The 25,541-nt window shown below is 42.9% G+C and overlaps 1 protein-coding gene across 5 annotated transcripts in view; it reads right to left on the bottom strand.

Annotated features, from left to right (window-relative positions):
• The window catches only part of sema3c (sema domain, immunoglobulin domain (Ig), short basic domain, secreted, (semaphorin) 3C), a 280,857-nt gene that overhangs the window by 20,411 nt on the left and 234,905 nt on the right, over positions 1–25,541 (bottom strand). For all 5 annotated transcript variants that reach the window (XM_080207415.1, XM_080207412.1, XM_080207414.1 and 2 more), the window contains 6 exons: positions 24,556–24,670; positions 22,304–22,373; positions 18,963–19,107; positions 13,600–13,822; positions 11,218–11,306; positions 6,170–6,211 (listed from right to left, as the gene is read on the bottom strand). In XM_080207415.1, the coding sequence (XP_080063541.1) occupies positions 6,170–6,211; positions 11,218–11,306; positions 13,600–13,822; positions 18,963–19,107; positions 22,304–22,373; positions 24,556–24,670 (684 nt within the window). The remainder of the gene's footprint in view (positions 1–6,169; positions 6,212–11,217; positions 11,307–13,599; positions 13,823–18,962; positions 19,108–22,303; positions 22,374–24,555; positions 24,671–25,541) is intronic.

Below are 25,541 nucleotides of genomic sequence, written 5' to 3'. Positions count from 1 at the left end.
ACGTGGGCGAATGGGCCAGGAAATGGCAAATGGAATTTAATGTTGGCAAGTGTGAGGTGGTCCACTTTGGTAGGAAGAATGGTAGGAAGGACTATTACTTACGTGGCGAAAAACTGCAGCAGGCGACGGTGCAGAGGGACCTCGGGGTCCTTGTGCATGAGTCGCAAAAACCCAGCTTGCAGGTGCAGCAGGTGGTCAGGAAGGCGAATGGGATGCTGGCCTTCATAGCGAGGGGGATTGAATATAAAAGTAGGGAGGTCTTGCTGCAGCTGTATAGGGCATTGGTGAGGCCGCAGCTGGAGTACTGTGTGCAGTTTTGGGCGCCGCACCTGCGCAAGGATATTTTGGCCCTGGAGGGAGTGCAGAGGAGGTTTACTAGGCTGATACCGGAGTTGAGGGGATTGAGCTATGAGGAGAGGCTGAATAAACTAGGCTTGTACTCGTTAGAGTTTAGAAGAATGAGGGGAGATCTCATTGAGACGTATAAGATGATGAATGGGATGGATAGGATAGAGGTGGAGAGACTCTTCCCGCTCAAAAAAGACAGTAGGACTAGGGGGCACAGCCTCAAGATAAAGGGGAGGCGGTTTAGAACGGAGTTGAGGAGGAACTTCTTCACTCAAAGGGTGGTGAATCTCTGGCATTCTCTGCCCGTTGAAGTGGTGGAGGCTGCCTCGCTAAATATTTTTAAGAAGCGGGTTGATGGGTTCTTGATAAGAGAGGGGATTAAGGGTTATGGGGAGAGGGCGGGAAAGTGGAACTGAGCCACAACAGATCAGCCATGATCTTATTGAATGGCGGGGCAGGCTCGAAGGGCTAGATGGCCTACTCCTGCTCCTATTTCTTATGTTCTTATGTTCTTATGACACAGTAACACATGCACATGTGACACTGCAACATGTGTACATGTGACACAGCAACATACACACATGTAACACAGCAACAAGTGCACATGTGACATAACACGTGCACGTGGCACAACAACAAGTGCACATATGACACAACAACACACACATGTGACACAGCAACACGTGCACATGTGACACAGCAACATACAACAAATAATTAATTGGGCGCTAATCAGTTAGCTGATATTTTACTTTACCAGTCAGGGAAATGGACCTCTGCTCAGCATCTGAATGGGACTAGACTTTATGGACAAAATTCTACAGGTGTACATGCTGGCAGGATTCTCTCGTCCCACCGGCACTGCACCCCTTCCGGGGTGCTTCAATGAATTCCCATTGACAACGGTTGGACTGGAAGATCCCGTCACAAGTAAATGGCACGCCACCTCCCATTACCAAGAAACACGCTGAAGGGGGGGCCACAGAAGCTCACCCAGTATGTGAGTCCTTCCTGGTTTGAATGTATGAGGAATACACCAGATGATGCATTTATGTCCTGACACATTAACATCAAATATTTATCAGTCTGTGCACTGAGGGGACATTTGTGCAACCTCATCAAGGAATCTCAAAGGGGCTGTGCACGTATAGCTCACTGTTCAGGAGTTGAAAGACAGATGTCCAAGGGTTGAAAGCAGTTTCCCAATGCAGTCACATTTTTCCATGACTTATACACTCTCCTGCATCCACCCAATAATTATACCCCCACTGCACGTGCACACACACACACACACACACACACACACACACACACACACACACACACACACACACACACACACACACACACACACACACACACACACGTCCTGATCTTAGTCATGGGTCAAATGTATGATGCTTACTGAAAACTTTTTGTCACAGGTAAGTTACATTTACTGAGTTACTCTATTTTTCTTCTGTTACTTCTTCAAAGAATACAATAAAGTTGGTTAAATATGACATGCCCTTTTGGAATCAATGTTGACTTCGCTGTTGTATTTTCAGAGCCCAATGTCAATGGGATTTCCCATTGTTTGCACCCTCTGCCATCCCGTGTCAGGGGTCACCATCAATGGAATTGGAAAATCCTGCCAGCAGGATTGATTGAAAGCTTTTGGCTGATGTGTTTCTCTATTAAATATTTAAGAAAGGGTTCCATTATCTTTCCCACCACTGACACACAGCCTATTGGTCTATAGTTCCTATACTTGTTCTATCTATTTCATATTTAGATTGTTTGAATTGTCAGTACTTAAATCAGAATAAGGTTAAAGGTAGTTCATACATACAAAGCTTTGTTAATTATCTGATCTGAAACAAACTATAACATAATGGGCACTGCTGCCTCATAGTGTCAGGGACCCAGGTTTGATTCTGGCCTTGGGTGACTATGTGGAGTTTGCACGTTCTCCCTGTGTCTATGTGGGTTTCGTCTGAGTGCTCCAGTCATCTACCACAGTCTAAATGTGTGTGGCTTAGGTTGATTGGCCACGTAAATTGACCCTTAGGGTCAGAGAGATATGCAGGATAAATACATGGAGTTATGGGGATGGGTGAGATTGTTGTTGGTGATGGCTTGATGTCTGAGTGGCCTCCTTCTGCACTATAGGGATTCTATATTTTCTATTTATTGCAGCTCTATCTTTTCTGCATTAAAAATCTTTGTAACCATTTATGTCATATTGCTAGAAACTAAAGAAAGTCTCTAAATTGTATTGTGGATAATGACATCTTGGCACCATGCTTTAATTTAAACCTCCAGAGGTTTGTTGATGATGATCCAGACTATCTGATCTCTTTATCCTGGGGATTAGAAATACTGAGTTTAGCAACAGTGTATCTGGCAGCTACGCTCGGTGCTGTCTCAGGACTTTAAGCACATTTTCTATAACACTGATTTCATTCTAACCACTTCTTCATCTTGGAAAATTCTGCCCCAGATTTAACTTGGGAACAACACTGTTTCTTCTGTTAAGTGAAGGTTTTTCTGGTTGCTGATTGTCGCAATGATGTCATGTATGAAATGTGAAATATTAACTGTTGGTTTCATTGGCTGGTGCAATGCCTTGGATTCTTTTAGGTAAAGAAACAGCTGGAATTGCATGGATACTGTTTTGAAATTTGCTGCATATGGGCTAAGTTCTAGCAGACTCTGAAAATGGATGGCCAGGGGATATTGTCTGAACTCTCTGCAAAAAAAAGGCAATAGGCTAACAGACCTCCTGACTCCAGAAACTGCCTGGAACAAAGAAGGATTTACGTAACTCGTTATACAAAGAAGGCTCTAAAGACTCTCCCAATGCAGTTTACTTTATATTGGAGAGACTAAACGCAGACTGGGTGACCACTTTGCTGAACATCTTTGGTCCGTCTGCAAGCAGGATCCAGACCTTTCTGTCGCTTGCCACTTCAATGCACCACCCTGCTTTCCTGCCCACATGTCCGTCCTTGGCCTTTTGCAACGTTCTAGTGAACCCCAACGCAAACTGGAGAATCAGCACCTCATCTTCCGGTTAGGCACTTTACAGACTTCCGGACTGAACATTGAGTTCAACCACTTCAGACCATGAATTCACCCCTCCACCTTCATCCCATTTCCATTCATTTCATTTCATCTCATTTCATCTCATTGTATCTTCCTCCTTCTTTCTACCCTTCCCCCCCACCACCCCCCTCCCCCCTTCTTCAGGGTAACTGCCATATTTCTCAGGCAGTTGTTTACCAAGCTGTACCTTTGTTTTGCCATTCCTGTATTCCGATCACTTAATGGACACTTTCAACACCTCAGCTTTCTGCATTGTTATTTACATTCCCTTTGTTCAACTCCACCACCCCTCCCAACTCTCAGAGTATAAATCCCTGCTGACTCTGTTTCCTCTCAGCTCTGATAAAGGTCATCTATACTTAAAACATTGGCTCTGTTCTCTCCCCACAGATGCCGTCAGACCTGCTGAGATTTTTCAGTATTTTTCTGTTTGTGTGTGAGGGTTCTAAGGATCCCTCCTACCTGTTTTGATGGCACCTTGATAGCTTTGGCAATGGTAGATTGAAGCTCCTTCATCAATATGGCTTGCCTGCCATTCTGTGGTGATAGCCAACTGTCGCCAGATCAGAACCTCATTTGTGAAGAACCATGATTATAAGCTTCTATGTTTGTTGCGGCAGAAGAGACTGTAGAAGATGCAAGTAACATCCAGAAGATGCCTGCATCTCTTTCTCCCTGCTCCAGTTTGGACCATATCTCAGTTATAATTGGAACACATCACAGAGATGGCTAATTTTAATCAGATGGAAGTGTCATAACATCCACTTTGGGAAAAGATGGATTATAGTCTCCAGAAAAATAATTGGCTTACGTCAACTGCAAGATCTTGGAATTTTAAGACTACGAAAGGAATGTCATAACATGTAATTCTTCTTTTTCTCAAGGACTTTAACGAATGACAACTCCTTCACTTTGTAACTAATTCTGTTTTGCATGCTAATACGTGTGTGTGTGTTTGAATGTCACGGGGTACGGGATGTGAGTTTGCCTTTTTAATGAGTCTCATATTTTTACCTGAGCGAGTTCTTAATAACAGAACTAACTCCTTACTCTCTAAATTAAGAGATGAAAGAACAAAGAAATTTACAGCACAGGAACAGGCCCTTTGGCCCCTCCAAGCCTGCACTGACCATGCTGCCCCACTGAATTAAAACGCCCTACCCTTCCAGGGACCATATTCCTCTATTCCATCCTATTTGTGAAAAATCTGGCTGGTTTATTTCTTCATATAGCTTTATGTGCTGTCTCGGGTACATGCTGAATTGAAAAATCACAACCTAAAAAAAATTCAAATTGTTATAACCAATCTTGGAAGTGGAAAAGAGAGGAGTGTTTTCACCCCCCGCCTTGATTTGGTCCTAACATAATGCAATGGGCCAGATTTTACCAATCGGAGGCTAAGGGCTGGATCCGGACATAAAACGGATCCGAGCCCGGAATCCTCGTTCCAGCTTGCCGGCTCCGATCCATCCATGCTGTGCCCAGGCTCTGCCGGAGGAGGGGGGCACAGGCTCAGATGGATCTCTGATTGGGGGGGTTGTGATGGAGATTCTCCCAAGTCCATCTGAACCCGCCAACCCCCCCCCCCACTCCGGCAGACGCCAGGGAGGTGCTGCAGGCTGTCTAACGAGTGCAGTAAGAAGTCTCACAACACCAGGTTAAACTCCAACAGGACTTTAACCTGGTGTTGTGAGACTTCTTACTGTGTTGACCCCAGTCCACCACTGGCATCTCCACATCAATGAGTGCAGGTCAGAAGGGAGAGCAGCAACTGAGGCAGGTTGGGGGTGTGCTCTGCCGGGGGGGGGGGGCGGGGCCTGCCTCCCAGGGGAGTCCGATCGCAGGGGGGGATGGGGGTCTGCCAGGGTGGTTAGCGGGGGGTCTGTGAAGGGTGTTTGAGGAGGATGGGCTTCAGAGGTTCCCCTGCAGAATAGCAATCGGCTTCAGATTTTTATTTAGCAGGTTGATAACAGCGCGGATGTGGAACGGATTAGAAGACGGTAAAATGGGGTTTGGCGGTAGAGTTGGGCACACAGGTCATTAAATCAATTTAAATGCATGTTAATGACATGATACACATGTAATGGAGTAGGTACAGAGGAGATCTCAGGGGTAAGTTTTTCACTCAGAGGGTGGTGAGTGAGTGGAATCGGCTGTCGTCGGTGGTGGTGGAGGCGAACTCGTTGGGGTCTTTTAAGAGACTTCTGGACGAATACATGGGATTTAATAGGATTGAGGCTTATAGATAGGCCTGGGAGGTAGGGATATGATCGGCGCAACTTGTGGGCCAAAGGGCCTGTTTGTGCTGTAGTCTTCAATGTTCTATGTAAGATACTCTTCATCAGCATCTAACTGTTGGTTACAATTTTTCTAAGTTAATAAGGGGTTGACAGGAGTCATTTTGGGACAAAATGTCCATTTGGAAATTTTTCTGATTTTTTTTTCCTCACCAGTTATGCTGCAACTTGTTACTGTTTAAGATTGTTTTACACTGCTTGTTAGAGTTTGCTGTATTCAATCAGCCACTTCATCTTTTAGTTAGAATGCAGTCCCTGTGCCAATGCAAAATGAAAAGCACCTTGCACCAATCCAAATATTCCATTAAGACTGGGCTAGGGCAGGAAGAAACTATTTTGTCAAAACAACATCATGACATTTGCAGTGATCACAGTTTTAATCTCAAAGTGCAATAAAATGCCAAAAAATTGACTGCAACATATAAAACAAAAGTTACCTTTTTGGATGAAATTTTCATAGTTGTGATAGCTGATCGATTCTGCAAAAGAGAAAATGATTTGGATTATTTTAAGGCTAACTTGTACTCATCTGCATCACCAATATTATATTTTTTACACATTGGTTCATGGGATATGAGCATTGTTGGCTATGCCAACATTTACTGCCTGCCCCTAGTTGTCTTTGATAAGGTAGCAGCAAGCCACCTTCTCGAACCACTGCAGTCCATGTGGTGTAGGTGCATCCAAAGCGCTTTTGTTTCTGAAGAAGTTTGATACAACTGAGTGGTTTACAAGACAATTTCACAGTCAACTATATTGCTGTAGATCGGAAAGCATATATTGGCCAGACTGGGAAAAGGCAACAGATTTCCTTTCCTGAAGGAAATGAATGAACTAGGTGGATCTTATTGACAATCGAGTAGTTTCAAACTTGTTATTAATAATAATGTTATTCCAGATTTATTAATTAACTGAACTTCCGCCAATTGCCCTGGTCGGATTTGAACTCATTTCCCTGATGTGTTGGCTGCTCTCTCCAGAAAGCAGTGGCAGGCCCCATTTGCTGCCATCTGCTCTTTCCACTCATGCTCTATAGGCTGTTCCTGCTCTTTATTAATTCTCAGTGCTATTAATTGGGCGCTGAGGTCACTTCTTCTCTATTTTAAGCCATTACATTTGACATGCGTTGCAGGAGTGACACAGAAATAGCATGGGGTAGGGTTCCAGAAATTGTCTGGGCATTGGGTTCTCAATCCTGAATTGAAAATCAAGCCCACTGATTGCAACCAAAGACTCAGGAATTCCTAATTCTACAGTTGTTCATCTCATACCACCAGCACAGTGTAACCACAACCTTATTGTTTATTTGGGATCAGTATTGATGCTGGTTTAAACTACTGTTTGACTCAATATAGCTCTACTAAGTTTCAGTCATCCACAAAAGGGTAAGCAGGGCTTTATGTGGTTCCGGAGAAATTAGTTGAAAAATAGGAGCTAATTTGAATGAGACTCCTTTCTCTGAGTGAGACATATCCCCTCCAAATACATTTTCAGAGCTCTTGCCTTTGAAAGATATGAGTGCATATTGGATACAAGGCTATTAATTATAAATACTTATTCCATCCTGCTAGTATTAGATTTAAATGATAAGTAATATTGGAATTATTTTTCCTTATAAAGTGACACTTTGAAGTTTTTTATTAAAAAAACTAAAATAAAATTTAATGTAAATGTTTTGGATTGTATTTATTGGGAATACAGTCTGGGATCACAAACGTTTCTGTATTTTCAACTGGGATATTGCTTTTGTACAAACTATGTAAATTTAAATAATAGATGTTTTGGCAGCCTGATAACTCCAGTGGTTGAGATTTTGGCTCCTAATCAGAAGGTCACAAATACAAGTCCCACTGGCTGCCTGACTCTTGCACTCATTTTTCTCACTTGAATGAGGTCCACGTGTTTCCCCCAGTCAGACTCTCTAACCAAATGTGATGTAACAGAAAGGCATTCCACTCTGGAGAAAATGAAAAGTAGCAGAGCTTTTCTGGGTCCCCCCTTTGACTGTCTCAGCCAGCAGAAAGGGATGGAATGGCTCCGATGATGATTATCATAGAATAGAATAGAACCATAGAATCCCAACTGTGCAGAAGGAGGCCATTCAGCCCATCAAGCTTGCACCAACAACAATCCCACCCGGGCCCTATCCCCTTAACCCCATGTATTTACCCTGTTAGTCCCTCTGTTATTAAGGGGCAATTTACCACAGTCAATCAACCTGACCCGCACATCTTTGGACTGTGGGAGGAAACCAGAGGAAACCCATGCAGACACTGGGAGAACATGCAAACTCCACACAAGCAGTCACCAAAGGCCGGGAATTGAACCCGGGTCCCTGACGCTATGAGGCAGCAGTGCTAACCGCAGTGCCACCCCTCATATCATGGAGACATGTCCAACTCGTCTACATGTCATTGTAAAATTGCCTTAACTCTGGCCTTAGAGCTGCTTGTTCACATTATTACTTTGCTCACAAAGGATATACATTCTTGCTTCAAAATCAAATTTGGTTCTCTTGATTGAATTTATATAATGAAAGGATCCGGAAAATAACAGGAAACACCAAGGCCTTCCAGTAGGGATAGAAATCACAATTTTTTCATTAGCCAATGAAGGTTACAGAACTCCTTTCCTTTTTTAACAGTACTTGCTCACAAAATGTTTATGACACAGTGTCTAAGAGATTAATGCAATGTTGTAATGAGAAGCAATTTGATCAGAGTGTGCTGTGGACAAGAACACGAGGACCTCTCATGGTATCAATAAATATTTGAATACTGTTCAAGCAGTTCATAAATGTTTGACTGCCTGAGAACGTGTTACCGTCTTTATCTTATTTCAGTACAATGATCCGCATCAATGGCCTGTTGGTTATGTTTGGCCTGAAACTTAACTGGACCAGCCACATGAATACATTGGCTACAAGAGCAGGTTGGAGACCTCGGGTTGGGAATTTCCTGTTGTAAAATTCCGCTCAGTTAGTGAGGGAAGTGGAGGAGACAGTGGAAGGTGGAAGGGAAGAGTTTTAAGGGCATAATGGAATAAGAACGGGATGACTGTTGGAGATCAGAGCGTAGCTGTTTGGAAGGGGGGCAGGGGGGTGCACTGCCATTTCAACCCACCACATAAACAATCTCTAGCTATTGTTGGCTTTTTTCTCACGACATGACACCACACAGCCAATCATCTCTCACCCCGATTGGAAGATAAAATGAAGAAAGAGATAAGCAGAAAAGAACATGGAGTTGGAAGAGAAGTAGGTATTGGAACGGAGGAGTGTATTTGTTAGTTTGTTGTACATTTTGGGAGAGATTTTGAGCCCATTCTCTCCGTCAGTGGGAATGCCAGTGCATGCTCAAAATTCAGAGAGACTTGGAAAGCGTGACGTGCTGGTGAGTTTCCAAGTTCTGATCTTCCAGCCCCTCATTAGCAGAGTGGTGTGAAACACATCACCAGGCCTCAGGAAGCTCACTTCAATACAATACATTGTCCCTACTGAGCACCCTCTTTGGAATTCCCCCTCACTGGATATTCAGCAGGCATCACACCCAGACGTAAAGCTGTTGTGGGGGTCTCCCAGGGGTATGATGGTGAGTATAGCCCCTGGAGTAGAGGGACAGGGCCAGGCAGTTGGCTGGTAATGTCCCTGGCAGTGTTCTTGGCACAGGTTGACAGTGTCAACGTGTGCCAAGTGGCTGGTCCCAGTGGGGGCCTCATTCAGATTTGGATTTGGGCTGGAAATGGGTAGAGGAGAAGGTGATGCTGGCGATGGCCAATGAAGGGAGGGGGGGTGTGAAAGAGGCCAATGATTGAGGGGATGGGAAGGGAGAGAAAACTGCTGACTCTGATCAGGTGTACGGAGAGGCTTCCCTGAAATTTCTGTGGAGGCTCTGTGACCAGATTTATACCTGTTGTCAATGCAGCTGGGTTTTGTTAGTGTGTTGAGGTCCTGCCCCCACTGTACGACTGTGTGAAACATGCTCCCTTAATTTTTTAGGCAGAATGTCATAAGATCTAGAGATAAAACCAAAGTGTTTGTCTGGAGAGAAGTATGCTGGTGAGACTCCACTCCCACCCCCCACCCTCACAATGGATCTGATTTACTTCAGAGCAGTACAGAGATTGCACCACGTTTATAACAGGTTTATTTACAGTGCTTTAAAAGGTCTCCTTTAATGAAAATAAAGAGATACAGTCAGGGCTAAGTAATGCCTACACAATCTGATTCAAATATCGCTGTCTCTGTCTCCACTTCACCTGGAAGCTATACTCAGTTTTGACCATGTGGGCATACTGTGGCAGTGGGTTGGCTGAACCACGTGGGAAATAGTATCAATGACAAGGGTTTTCTGCTGAAACAAAGATGGTAACATTGGCAGAATGCCATGGGAATTCCCGCAGTCCCACAAAATCTCCAGAATTCTCTGGGAGTCTCCACATTGGAACTGAAGATTAACTTCCAGACATCGCCACAAGCTATTGTCAAAATGGCTTCAGAAAACAGCATATGATTTTGTAATTTTAGTTGTAAATGAATTGATTCGAAAACTCTTGGCAATGGAAATAAAACTGTTGTTCAACTGAGAGTCAAGCATCATCCATTGGGCTGACAGAGAGCAGGGATGGCAGGGTGATGCAGCATGGAGAATGGTCACGTGATCTGACGGGTGGCTGGACGCTGTGGGGATTAGAGGCAGGAGATCATGTGATGGAACTACCCAGAATTGTGCCAACCAGAGTTGGCAGACGTACTCGCCTATGTACTAGGGCATGGGAGATCAGCTCTTTTGTTTTATGAACACTCAAGTTACTCTTTTATATCAAGTACTTTTCAAAACCGCTGGCACACATCGGCCCCAAATCATTTCTCCTTAGAGTAATCCAAGTGTTGACGACAACTGCAGACAAACCATAAATTCCAAAGGAGATCAGATTATGGGGATATTAGTCACAGAATTGAGGAATTCTATGAATATATTTCTCGCTACTATTTAATTTAAAAATCTTAACACATACTAGTTGCAGTTGCCTGCAATATATATCCAATCTCAGCAAAAGGAAAATAAGTAAAGTATGTGAAGAATAAACAGCACTTTAAACTTTGACGTGCCCCAGTCTGCGCAGTGTTAACATGCACGCGCACCCCAAGACTCTGACATTAAACCCAGAGCGTTCTACTTCAAAGCATCAGTGGTTTGGCAGCCTGAAGAAAAATTGCAGATCTTTAGGGACTTGTATAATTAGCAGCACGCTCTCTACATCTTCTGGTCTGAACCTGAAACAGCAGTTTGAATGCAAAAGAAAGGCCTAATTATTTCCACATGGGCCTGCCACACGGCATCTCGCTCAGTCTGTTTGTGATTTTGACCACCATCTTTTCACCTACGCAACCCCGCTGAGTTAAACTTGGAAAGGCTTCCTTACAAATTCCAATCTGATAAATGTAATCTGGCAGCACCGCTCTCATAGAAATACTGAGTCAGACCTCAAAAACTTCCATTTCTTCCAAGATTAGCTCTTCATTAGCTGATGCATTTTTAGGCAGGACAACAATTTTCTGGATGGTTCCCTTATCTGAAAGGCACATGAGGAAAAAAAAGTCATTACAAAATGAAAATTGGTTTAAATGGATTACTGAGATTATTACTGATTCGTTTTTTTAAATGTAGTTTGATTAACTATTTAATAGATTTTCCATTTTTTAAAATCTGTTCATGGTGTAGGAGCGTCGTTGGCTAGACCAGCATTTATTGCCCAGAGTCAATCACATCACTGTGGCTCTGGAGTCAAGTGTAGGCCGGACCAGATAAGCACGGAAGATTTCCTTCCCTAAAGGACATTTGTGAACTAGATGGGTTTTTCTGATAATGGTTTCACGGTCATTAGTAGATTCTTAATTCCAGATTTTGTTTTTATTGAATTCAAGTTCCTTCATTTGCCATGATGGAGATTCGAATCTGGGTCCACAGAACATTAGCTGAGTTGCTGGATTACTAGTCTAGCGATAATACCACGAGGCCATCACCTCCTGGGTGTAGCAGTGCAACACTAACTCAGTGATGGCGTAAGCTGGACCATTTTGGCCTCTGGTGAAGGCATGCTGCAGTTACGATCTATGACGATCTTCCTCAGTGTGGGTAAGAGGGCCAGTTTCCTCAGAAGCACCTGTACACCATGTTCATTTCAGCCATAATGAAATGGCTGTCAGCTGTTAGTTTGCTGGGCCACTTGCTGACAGACTGCCGTGCGTTGGTCAGACTGCCTCTCAATTCAATGTTACCTGTCATTTCTTCAGCCCACCCCTCTGTTCACCTGGGCTAACGTGGAAATGTGGGAAGAAAAACTGGGAGTTGGATACCATCTCCCAGTTAGTCAATCCTTTACTGCCCACTTTACATTCTGATCTGAAGTTACAAATTACCCCCGACTGACCTGAAATGTGTCTCATGCAGGCTTGATGCAAAATGGGTGATGTTGGTACATAATGTGTCATGGAAAGTTCATGATCATTGTCACACATAACTTCAGCTGCAGTTATGGAGGTGGAAGAAGCAATACAGGTGGTCAGTTGTTATACAACAAAGACACAATTATTCATATGTGGAAAATAAAAGGATGCAGACAATGAAAAGGAGATAGGAGAACAAAAATCCTCACTGCAAAGATTCTGGGCAACATTTGCTGAGGCTAACAGAGGAACAGAATAAAGAAATTACACGTAAAAAAATGAAGTGGAAGACAACTACAGACAACAGCCTGTAGGCAAGTGACCCAGCCATCTAGTATATGACATCCGTTTGATCTTGGCTGAAATGAAGGAGTCTGAGTGTGAGGTGCTTGTGAGGAAACTGGCCCTCCTTGTCACTATATGCCACCACTCTCAGAGGGCATAATTGAACATGTCTGCAAGGAGGTGGAGGTAGGATTCAGGTTGCTAATCCAATGCTTTAGGTACCCCAGTAACCTATGGTGTGGCTCTGCATCGAGTTCTATGGTGACATCTTCCCAGCATTATTGTTGCATAGATGGATCAATCCTTTAGGTTTGGCTGGTGGCATCTTAATGGATCAGATCAATCGTTCTGTGCTGTCAGCATCTATCTCACTAGGAACATAGGAGTTTTGCTGTTGGCAAAAGAAATTTTCATTTGTAAAGCACCTATCATGACCACTGGGTCTCTCAAAACACTTCAAAATACCTCTGAAATATAATCACTGTATAATTTAGGAATGCATATCAAGGTAGCACAGTGGCAAACACTGCTGCCTCACAGCACCAGAAACCTGCATTTGAATCCTGGCTTGGGGCACTGTCTGTGTGGAGTTCTCCCCGTGTTTTGTGGAATTCCTCTGATGCTCCAGTTTCCTCCCATGGTCTGATAGATGTGCTGGTTAGGTGCATTGGCCATGCTAAATTCTCCTTCAGTTTACCCAAACAGGCACTGGAATGTGATGATAGGGGGATTTTCAAAGTAACTTCATTGCAGTGTTAATGTAATCCTACTTGTGACACCAATAAATAAAGTTTAAGTTTTGTGATGTTGATTAAGGACTAAATATTGGCCAGAGATAACTCAATGTTCTTTACTGAAATACTGCCATGGGATCTCTCATGCCCACCTGTCACGGTCTCTGTTTAACAGTGCGACACTCCCACAGTCCACTCTCTGCTGGGGCGCCAGCCCAGATTTCTTTGTACTGCAAGTGCTGGAGAAGGACTTGAACCCACAACCTTCCGATTCAGAATCAAGAGTGTGCAATTGAGCCACAACTGACAGCAAGCAAACAGGAAAACGTTTCTCAATGGCAACTGTACGGTGTTAATACAAGTTTACTTGTTGGGTTTTGACTTCTTTTTGACATCTTACCTGTGCCTAGGAACAGGACATGGTATCTTCCATCTGCAGCCCTGACTCGGTCCACCACGATCTTGGTGTACTTGTAATTGGTGTTAATCCTTACAATCAGGGGCTGCTTATTGATTGGATAAATAGCGTTGTACATCATGGGGTGATTCCGGATAAACGTAACCACTTCATCTGGAAAATCCTTTGTTGACAAGGTGTTTGGTGTGAATGCTCCTCCTGGGCACTAGCAATTAAAGATGAAGATGAGAATGTGACATAAAACATCTGTTATATTAAATTTCAATGACATTAATGTTTTTTGGCTGTTTCAGTATTTGATTCAAATTATGTGGATTTTTTTTAATTGATATGTCATTCCTGGTAATTTTCGTCTGCTGAAACCAGTGAGGTATTTATGAATAATAAATTCTTAATATTGCTTCTGTCTAAAATGAATCAGAGCTAACACTGTCCATTCTTGAAATGCAGCGATAAAATATCTCTGACAAGCTATACTTTAAATAACGGAAATTATTACATCCCTGGCATTTTGGATTTCTTGAGACATCAGAGAGTAAAGCCGTTGGATGTACCAGCGTTATTTGAATACTTGTTATGATGAGAAGTGGAAATTTATAAAGAGCGAAACACTTTCCTTTATCCCTTTGGTGACAGGTGTTCTGTTTTGCGGGATTAAGCACTCACTGCAGGATGAATGATATATTCAGTGGATTTTATTTCTGTTGTCTAATTCTGAAAGCTGTAGTATTACTGACTTTCACAGTGCCTTTCACACAAACACAATTTTCGGTCAAATTTTTAAGTATGTGTAGCCAGGAAAGCTAAAACTCAAGTGGGAATAGGGCAGGACAGTGAGTTAAACATTTTTACTTATCCTTGGGACAAAGGTTCAAACCAACCCAGACTAAAGGAGTGAAAGTCTCCAAATCTGCTGGCTCTCTACATGAAGTATGGTTGATCAGTTTCTGTGAGGTTTATACTCAGTAATAACCTCGAAAAGAAAGGAATTTGAGACTAATTGGCAACTTAAAGAGTCTTAGCAAGGGTAGTTAGGTGTGAGAACTGGGGAATGGAATAAAGCACAATATTAGGAAATGTAGAAGGTGCTTTATTCTGGATCTAGTTGTGCTGTACCTGATCTGCTACTGAATGCTTTGCACTGACACTCAACGCTGGCTTTACCTGGGTTGCAATCCCAATGTCAAGATGAATTCTGGGTGACGAATTGGGAAGTGGGATATAGGGGTCATCTTCCAGAAGACAGACAATTAAGAACCTGCCCCCAAGATAGCCAATCAAATAGGGACTGCAGCCCAGTTCTAGGGCAGCATGATAGCACTGCTGCCTCACAGCTCCAGGGACCTAGGTTCAATTCCAGCCTCGGGTCACTGTCTGTGTGGAGTTTGCACATTCTCCCTGCATGAGGTCAATTGGCCATGCTATTTTAAGTTTTTAAGTTTTATTTATTATTGTCACAAGTAGGCTTACATTAACACTGTAATGAAGTTATTGTGAAAATTCCAAAGTGTCCCTTAGTGTCAGAGGGACTAGCAGGGAAAATACATGCGTTACAGGGATAGGGCCTGGGTGGGATTGTTGTCAGTGCAGGTGTGATGAGTTAAATGGCCTCGTACTGCACTGTAAGGATTCTATGATTCTCTGTGATTGTAGTGTCAGGAGATCCAAACTGCATGCCCGTAACACAGGACAATCAAAGCCCCCACTGTCGGGAGACCCAATCAGCATGCCTGTCACACAAGACTACCAGCACCCCAGGAGGCTTTGATGGTGTTTCCAGCCTGCCACTGAGTGACCACTCCAAGGGACTATTGAGCTTGGCAGAGTGGACTGCCACTCAGACATTGGTAAACTCCAAATGCTGTCATGATCCTCCAATTGGAAACTAATTTGGCCAAATTAGCTGCTAACCAACATAGAGGTGCAACCCATAAGGGAACTGATCCAATAGGCTATTTTCTAATGGTGCTCCTGGTAATGTCTCCTAACATGGCTCTGTAAGACCAGAAAAAGTCAGCCCTGAATATTGGAAAAAGATCCTCACGCAAAGAACTGTGCTGGAATTCTCCCATCCTGGGATTAAGTCCCTTGGTGGGGATGGGTAAGTGGAGTGTTTACCACTGCGGACGCCAGCGGAAAACACATCAAACCTTCCAGTGCCAACACCATTAATTATGCAGGTGGGTGTTTCATGCTGTATTCTGTGGTGGGGCTGGTCTTCCGCTATTGTGTCCAGATGCCATATTGAAAAGCTGTCCAACACCTCTGACCAACTATTGAAGAAAGAAGGGGGACCTCCTAAAAATGAAGATGGATTGCTGGGAGCACTGGACCCTCTTCAGGACATCAAATCTGGAAGATCCATTTATAGATGCGTCCATATCCACTAATGTGGTGTTCCAGAGTCCAGGTTGCCAATGGCCTCCAAGTTGAACTCTGGAAACAGCACCAAGCATTGTTCAGGTGAGATCTGACATCACCATGCCATACTGTCATGCACTGGTGTGATTTTCAAATTCTTGTGGGCAGCCCACTGCCCTTGAAATACTCCTGCTTATTAGGCAAAACAGATTTTACTTTTCGCAACATTGAGACATTGGATGGCAGTTAACGTTTTTTTACTGTGGGGCATGGGCATCACTGGCTGGCCAGCATTTATTACCCGTCCACATTGCTGTGGCTCTGGAGTCACATGAAGGCCAGACTGGGTAAGGATGGCAGACTTCTTCCCCCACAGGACATTAACAAACCAGATAGTTTTTTTTCTGACAATCGGCAATGGTCATCAGTAGATTTTTAATTCCAGATAATTTTATTGAATTCAAATCCCACCATCTACCATGAAAGGATTCCAAACCAGGTCCCCAGAATATTAGCTAAATTTCTGGATTAATGGTCCACTAGGCCATCACCTCCCTGTAGTTAATGGGTAGATGATGTTCATGTGTTCACTTAGGGAATACATGGTCAGGTGTACTTTGCCAAGATGTATGCCTGAATGTCACACACCCATAGAAGGAAAGGGCTGCATATCAGTATTTTAGCGTCACTTGAGTTGATTCAATTACCCATCCAACGTAAATCACGATTTTTATCTAATGTTACTGGAGCCAAAGTAAGTGGAAAAATATTAGAATATGTTCCAGCTGTGTACTTTTTTTCTGGTTCAAAGTTTCTATTGAATAACTATCTTGAACATGTTACTGAAAACAAAAGCCATGGTGGAGTTGGCTTTTTGAATGGAACATGTTCTCAAACCTAATAGTCAGTGCTCTATACATCCTTTCTTTGATTTTTGCCAAGAACAATATTCAGTAACTGTTTCAATGAATTTTCAATTGACTGAGATTGCCTATATCAATAATACAGGCGAATGTAAAGAACTGACTCAAAGTTCAAACTAATCCTGAGGGGATCAGCATTGAGCTACTCAGATGTTCATAAATTGAGAATGTTTAGTTTTAACTTTTGACAACTTTGTGCATTAGTTACTGCGTACAATTGTAGCAAATGATTTTTCAACAATGCAAATAGACCCAGAAAACAAAGGCGTGGATTTTTGGAATGGTTACGATGGTGTAATTGTCATTATTTATTGCCATTACCGTACTGAAAATATCAGCACTTTCTTGGAGTCTGTACATGCGAAGAATAATGTGGAAATCTAGAAGCTGACATCAGTGAGATTACTATTGTCTATCAGGCAAACTGATCAGGATCCCAAAAGCTGCAATCAATGGAATTTATAAGACCTTCCATTCTTATGCCACTGGTTTCACTATAAACACCCCTTGAAAAAGGTTACAAATATACAAATTAGGAGCATGAATGGGCCACTCGGCCCCTTGAGCTCATTCTGCTATTCAATAATATCATGGCTGATCTGATTATAACCTCAATCCCACATTCCTGCCTAACCCAATAACCTTTCAGTCCCTTGTTAATCAGGAATCTATCTAGCCCTGACATAAAAATATTCAAAGGCTCTGTTTCCACTGTCTTTTCAGAGAGTTCCAGAGACTCATGACTCTCAGAGAAAAACTCTTTGTCTCGTTTGTTATTTTTAAACAGCAACCGCTAATTCTAGACTCTCTGACAAGAGGAAACATCCTCTCCACCTCCACCCTGTTAATTTCCCTCAGGAACTTAATGCTTTCGATCAAGTCACCTCTTACATTAGTGGATATAAACCTAATCTCTCGCATTCCTGGTACTAGTATAGTCAACCATCTCTGAACTGCTTCTAACACATTTACATCTTCCCTTGTAACACCTTTATTGAATGAGGGGTAGCTGAGTTTTTAAGGGTGTACCAACTTTATGATTACTGCTAACCACCCTAATTGGCTCTGAAAAGCTAATTCTATATTTCATAAAATCCCTACAGTGCAGAAGGAGGCCATTCGGTCCATCGAGCACCGGCTCTCCGAAAGACATCTTACCCTCTCTGAAAGAGCATCTTACCCTGGCTGTATCCCCGGAAGCCCATGCATTTACCCTACTAACCCCCCTAATCTTGAGACACTAAGGGTCAATTTAGCATTGGCAAACCACCTAACCTGCACATCTTTGGACTGCAGGAAACCAGAGCACCCGAAGGAAACCCATGTAGACACAGGGAGACTGTGCAAACTCCACACAAACAAACAGTCACTCAAGACCGAAATTGAACCAGGGTCCCTGGTACTGTGAGGCAGCAGAGCTAACCACTGTGCCACCATGCGTCCTGAGACTGCTAAATTGCTCTGTGATGCTTTTATAACAATATATTGTTATTTTGTTCGCTTTTTTGAAAGTTTATCTTCAATTTATCTTCTACTTTAATTCAATTAAGAATTATTTATTTTGTTATCTGAAAATTCAAATTAGTAGTGTAGAGATTCAGTATTTTTTACATTTCATTCTGCCAGTAGTACCTTTGATTTAATTTATTATTGTCATATATATTAGTATACAGTGAAAAGTCTTGTTTCTTGCACTTTATACAGACAAAGCATACTATGCATAAAGAAGGAAATGAGAGACTGCAGAATATAGTGTTACAGTCAAAGCTTGGGTGTGGAGAAAGATCAGCTTAATACGAGGCAGGTCCAATCAAAAGTCTGATGGCAGCAGGGAAGAAGCTGTTCGTGAGTCAGTTGCAGCACACCCTCCCCTGCTGGTGATGTTAGTCTAAGTCACATTTTCAAGTGTCTGGATTGAAATTTGAAACCATGCCCTCTGACTCAAAGGGGGGAGTGCTACTGCAGCACAAGTGTGGCACCCCTAGGTTAGAAAATAATTTCTAAAGTTGACTGAATGATTATGCAAACTCAGTCAATGTACAGGAGGTATTCGTAACTTACTGTGCCAGGCCTTGGATATGGAATCCTGCCTTGGTATGGAACATATTGATGATTTGGTCCTTCCTTGTGAGCGAATGGTCCATTGAATACAGTGTGAATGTCAAGCATGTTATAAACACATACAGCTGAGCCTTTGAATATCGAGCTGTGGGAAGAAGGGAAAATACATAGTTATTGATGAAGACCGTCATAAAAAACACTGGAATTCTCTGGCCGTTCACATTGGCGGGATTCCCCAGTCCCTCCAGCAGCGCACCCCCGGCTGCGGATTTCCTGCCGGCATGGAATAACGTCAATGGGAATTCCCATTGACATCAATGGGGCTAGAGCCGTTGGTAAACAATGCACCATCTCCTGCCGACGGGAAACACGGCCGGGAGGCCGGAGAACCTCACTCCTAATTTTTCTTTGTTCAGCATTTATTCAATATCACATATAGACCGTGACATAAAGGATACCATCAAACATCAAAATGAAAGAAATGAAAAAGGAAGCTTCATGAGAAAAAAGAGAATAAAAGAGACAAGAGACTGAAAATGTATTATTCATAAAGGGAAAAGGCTTTTTCCAACTCCAGAATTGAAAACATTTCTTGGGGTGAGGTTATTTTTAATGTGTGAGAAAGTGGAATAAAAAGCCCTTTGCTCTGTAATGCCAATATTATACTTGGATCATTTGATGATGAGAATAAATGCCAAAAATGTAAAAGCACTCATTCGATGCTGTTGATATCAAAGGACAAAGAACAAAGAACAAAGAAAACTACAGCACAGGAACAGGCTCTTCAGCCCTCCAAGCCTGCATCGACCATGCTGCCCAACTTAACTAAAACCCCCTACCCTTCCAGGGACCATATTCCTCTATTCCCATCCTATTCATGTATTTGTCAAGACGCCTTAAAAGCCACTACCTTATCTGCTTCCACTACCTCCCCCAGCAGCGAGATCCAGGCACCCACCACCCTTTCTGTAAAAAACCTGCCTCGTACATCTCCTTTAAACCTGTGCCCCCCCCCAGTAATTGACTTATCCACCCTGGTAAAAAGCTTCTGACTATCCACTCTGTCCATACCTCTCATATTCTTGTAGACTTTTTTGCCATTCAGTCATAGAACATGAACATTGTTGGCCAGGCTAGAGTTTGTTATCTATCCCTAATGGCCTTTGAGGAGGTGGTGGGGGAGTTATCACCTGGAACCGCTGCAGTCCATGAGGTGTAGGTGGACCCACAGTGCTGTTGGAAAAAGGAGTTCCAGGATTTTTGTGCAGCGACAATGAAGGACTGGTGATATAGTTCCAAATCAGGATGGTGTGTGGTTCAGAGGGAAATCATTGGTTGTGGCATTCCCATATGTCCGCTGCCCTTCTTCTAGGTTGTAGAGGTTATGGGTTTTGAAGATGTTGTCAAAGGAACATTGCTGAGTTGTTGCAGTGCATCTTGTAGATGGTGTACACTGATGCCATTGTGCATTGCTTGTGGAGGTTTTGGTCAATGATAACCCCAAGATGTTGATAGGGGATTCAGCAATAATAATGCCATTGAATGTAGAGGGGGATGATTAGACTCTCTCTTGTTGAAGATGGTGATTTGTATGGTGCAAATGTTACTTGCCAATTATTAGCCCGGGCCTGAATATTATCAGAAAGGGTCTTTTGGCCATTGAGCATTGACTGCTTCAGTATCTGGGAACTGGCAAATTGGATTCAACGTTGTTCAACTATATGTTGAACACCGCCACTTCTGATCTTATATTGGAGTGTAAGTCATTGAAGCAGCTGAAGATGGTTGAGTCTAGGACATCACCCTGAAGAACTCCTGAAGTGATGTCCTCAGGCTTAGATGATTGACCTCCAACATCCACAGGCCGGCTTCTCCAACCTTGCCTGCAGCTGGGATTCTCCTGTCTCATGGCAATGAACAGAGATTTGACTGAGTGCCATATTTTCCATTCTCGCTGGCAGCAGCAGTGGCGCATGAATGGCTGGAGAATTCCAGCCCACATTTTTCTTTGTTATAGCCATGACTCCATCTAATGGAGAAATGTTCCTTGATACCTATTGCCTTAATTTCATTAAAGCTCATTGATGCCACAGTTGTCAAGGGCAGTCACCTTCACCTCACATCTGGAATTCAGCTTTTTAGCCCATGTTTGGACCAAGGCTGTATTGAGAACTGTAGCAGAGTGGCCCTGGCAGAACACAGTCTGAACGTAAGTTGTTGGTGAGTGTCACTGTTGACTGCACAGTTGATGACAGCTTCCTTTGCTTGTCTGATGATTGACAGTAGATTGTTGCAGCGTAATTGGCTGGGTTGGATTTGTTCAGCTTTTCATGGATAAGACATGCCTGTTCTATTTTTCATTTTATTGGGTAAGTTTACATTTATTTATTAGGGTTATAAGTAGGTTTACATTAACACTGCAATGAAGTTACTGTCAAAATAGCCTAGTCAACACAGTCCAGCACCTTTTCCAGCACACTGAGGGGGAACTTAGCAATGCACCTAAACAACTTTCAGACTGTGGGAGGAAACTAGAGCACCCGAAGGAAACCCACACCGACACGGGCAGAATGTGCAGACTCCGCACAAATACTGACCCAAGCAGGAAATCCAATGCGTGTCTCTGGTGCTGTGAGGCAGCAATGCCAACCCCTGTGCTGCCGTGCCGCTCCTCTACTGGAACAGCATGCCTATGGCTTTGGCGACTTCAGGAGTATGAGTCTTCAATACTACAGCTGAGAAATTGTCAAGACCCACAGCTTCTTCTGTATCCCGCATGTTGAGCATTTCTTGAAACCTTGTTGAGTAAATTAATTGAAGGCTGGCATCTGTGAAGCTAGGAATCTCAGGAGGAGGCCAGGATGGACCATCCACTCAACTCTTCCAGCTGAAGATGGTTGTGAATGACTCAGCCTTATCTATTGATCTGACATCCTGAGCCCCTCCATCATTGATATGAGGAGCACTGTGGAATCTTGTCCTCCTGTTAGTTGTTTAATTGTCCACCACCTTTCGTGAATGGATATGGCATGAATGCAAAATTCTCTCTAAAGGTCGTTTCCATTCAAGAATAAAGAACATGACCAAGATTTAGTTAGCACAATATCTGATTCTTATTTCTATTGTTCAGTAACAGAAAGACTGAAGGAAACTAATGTTCATTTAGAAAAAAATGTTATGGTCAGTCACCTAAATTGCCTTGCAATAAAAGTATTTAACAAGTGATCCCTGGACTATGTTTAACATACACATTTTATTTTAAATCAAAGTGCATTGAAAGAGTCTTCAGGATAAAAATGAGTAATAAGTGTTGAGACTGGAAACTTTGAGTTATGCCTTACCTTGAAGAGGTGAACAGTCCGTAGACAAGGAGGTTTTTGGGATTTTCTGTTTCTAATAAAAATACATCCTCTGAGAGAGAAAAAAATGTAATTATCAGTCATTTGTTGATTCTGAAAACATTCCCATCAGGGATTCTCTGGTGTTTAAAAATGATAAATCCTTGGCCTAATGTGGAAGGAAAGGATTTGAATAGTTGGATTGTTCTGTTCAGAAATACAAGACTCCTTTTATTAAATTTGTAAGGTTGTATTGTATTGTACCCAAGCTGAAAACCCTTACATTTTTACAGAGAACAGAGTTACACCTTGATTTTAATGGCCACGGAACCATTTAATTTTGATATTTTTTAAAATTTTTATTTATTAGTGTCACAAGTAGGCTTACATCAACACTAATGAAGTTAGTGTGAAAATCCCCCAGTTGCCACACTTGGGCGCCTGTTCGGGAACACTGACAGAGGATTTAGCATGGCCAATGCACCTAACCAGCACGTCTTTCAGACTGTGAGAGGAAACCAGAGCACATGGAGGAAACTCACGCAGATACAGGGAGAACGTGCAGATTCCGCACAGACAGTCACCCAAGCCGGAATCGAACTGAGTCCCCAGCGCTGTGAGACAGCAGTGCTAATCACTGTGCCACTGTGTCACCCCATTTTACATTTTTCTCATTTTCATCATCCAAAGTTAACAGTCCTCCAAAGCTGAAAATTAAATTCTGAATTAATAAGATTGCTGAGCTGGATGGCCTCATTGTGGTTCTCAGCTTCGAGGCCACAACTCCCTCAACAACATTATTTGGACAGCACATTTGCCCTCTGGCCATTAATTGACACCTCTGGGGAAAATATAGCTAAATGACAGTTTCCGTCACACTACAATCTTTTGCCATCTGCTTGAGCATGTCAGTTAATGGCCAACGGATGAAGTGGGGTCCCGAAGTTTGCTGGGAAAATCCTGCCCATTTATCAGCAGAAAATTGTTAATGTTTCAGAAACCAGTTTCACCCAATGTCACAGAGAGGTACCAACTTTCCTTCAGCTTTTGATTTGTCTTTACACAGAGAAAGAAAATGGGCAGGGAAGCTACTACTGGTTGATAAATGCCCAGAAGATGGAAGGTGAAGCACACAGTTTAGATTTGATGATTTTACAAAGAGGACAGTGAATGTGTGCTACAAGCTATCGAGGGAAATGGTGGAGGTGGATAGTTTCAGCAGCTTCTAGATGGACCACAATAGCCTTTTCCTATCCAATTGCCTTCTGTCAGCTCTAACGTGACCCACCACCAGACAGAAACTAATACCATACATGTTAAAAAAACATTCAGTACTGTTTCTATATTTGAACTGAACCACGGCACACTGTGATGAGCTGGAGTCTGAGCTGTAGACATGGGCCATCAGGGATGGGGAGAGTTACCTCGGCACTTTGTTCCAAGAATCAGTCACATCCCTTAGGCTAAGTTGACTTTCAGAATTGTTCAATGGTCAGGAACACGAGGTAATGACCAACAGCCAGGCAGGAATGGGTACTGAGGCAGAAGACTAGCCATGATTGTATTGAATGCCTGAGTTGGCTCGATGGGCCATATGGTCTGCTCCTGCCCTTAGGTTCTTACGTTAAGAAAGCACATACAAAAAGGCAAGTAATAACTTTCCCATTATAATAGATTGAACAATCTACTTTCCCATTATAAGAGGATTAACAATCTACACAGTATTTAACAATAACAGGGCAGCATGTGGCACAGTGGTTAGCACTGCTGCCTCTCAGCGCCATGGACCCAGGTTCAATTCCAGTCTTAGGTTACTGTGTGGAGTTTGCACATTCTCTCCTGTCTGTGTGGGTTTTCTCTGGATGCTCCAGTTTCCTCTCACACTCGAAAGATACCCAGCTTAGGTGCATTGACCCAAACAGGCGCTGGGGTGTGGCGACTGGGGGAATTTCATAGTAACTTCATTGCCGTGTTAACGTAAGCCTTACTTGTGACGAATGAAAAAAAGGTTAGGTGGTTTGGTCATGTTAAATTACCCCTTAATGTCCAAAGATGTGCACATTAGGTGGATTAGCCATAGTAAATGCATGGGGCTACAAGCACAAGGAGGAGCGGGAGAGAGCCAAGATAAGATATTCTTTCAGAGAGTCGGCACAGACTCAATGGGCTCAATGGCCTCTTCTCCACTGTAGGAGTTCTATGGTTCTAATAAAACACATGATACATAAAATATGGTAAGAAAATGTTCCACTTACGCAATTCATCAAAGTGAGTTTCAGCGCCATCATCATCAATCACTGAACATACCAGCCGGGCTTTTAAGAAAGTTGTCCATTTGTTAACAAGACTGCGTTGACCTCCTATGTCATTCTGGACAGTAAAGGAAATTTATAGTAAATGTGTAGTGAAGGAAGACATCAAAACATCTGTGGGAGTAAAAATAGATCTGACACGTGTTCCTTGGTCTGTGACTCAGTTACAGCTTTGTTAGCACAACAACACAACCACGTAGGTTCCTATAGGATTCTGGTGGTTTTCAAAATACTTCATACATCTGTTTGTCACATTTTTTAAATTGTGCATAAAAGCTTGAACATTCAGACTCTTTCAAGTTAGCTCTATTAAGAATCTTTTATCAAATGTGGCATTGGATTGACAGATTGCAGAGATCCCTTTAGCCCGGCACGGAAACATTGGCCAAGTTTGACGGCACTACCTCATTATAAATCTTTCTTGCTTTTCCTGCATGACCAGTGGCCAGATTGATCGACCATCTGGCCAGAAAATGAGACTGATTTGTGGGGACAGTTCCTGTAAATTGTGTTCACAGAGTTGGCCCCGGACAGAGGCTGACTTGAGAGGTGGTTGTTGGATGGAGACAGAGGCCGCAATGGGCAGAACCAAGGCGGAATAGTTTGAGAGGTCAGGAGGAGCATTCTTGTTGGCACTTACCTTCTTTTGCCAGTAGTTTGGCTCCTTTTTGATGAGGGGTTTTACTCAGCCCTTGGAAACCCAGCTTATAAATTTAATTCAGCCTCCCAAGTGCATTGTCGGGGCTTGATTCTAATATGACAATGAATGTTTCTCCAAGACGAGACATACGTACATTTCACCATCTGCTTAAAGTAGGAGAGGGAGTTGGAACAACTTTCAAAAGGGATACCACAGTGAAGGCATCAAGATGACTGAAAGCATGTCAATGATGAAGAGCAGAACGGTGCACACTAGGCCATAGTGGAAT

The sequence above is a fragment of the Carcharhinus amblyrhynchos genome, chromosome 19, assembly GCF_965287045.1.
Source record: "Carcharhinus amblyrhynchos chromosome 19, sCarAmb.v2.hapA, whole genome shotgun sequence".
Taxonomy (NCBI): Eukaryota; Metazoa; Chordata; class Chondrichthyes; order Carcharhiniformes; family Carcharhinidae; genus Carcharhinus; species Carcharhinus amblyrhynchos.
The sequence above is the reverse complement of the archived record's forward strand: the minus strand, read 5'-3'. Positions and strand labels throughout refer to the sequence as shown.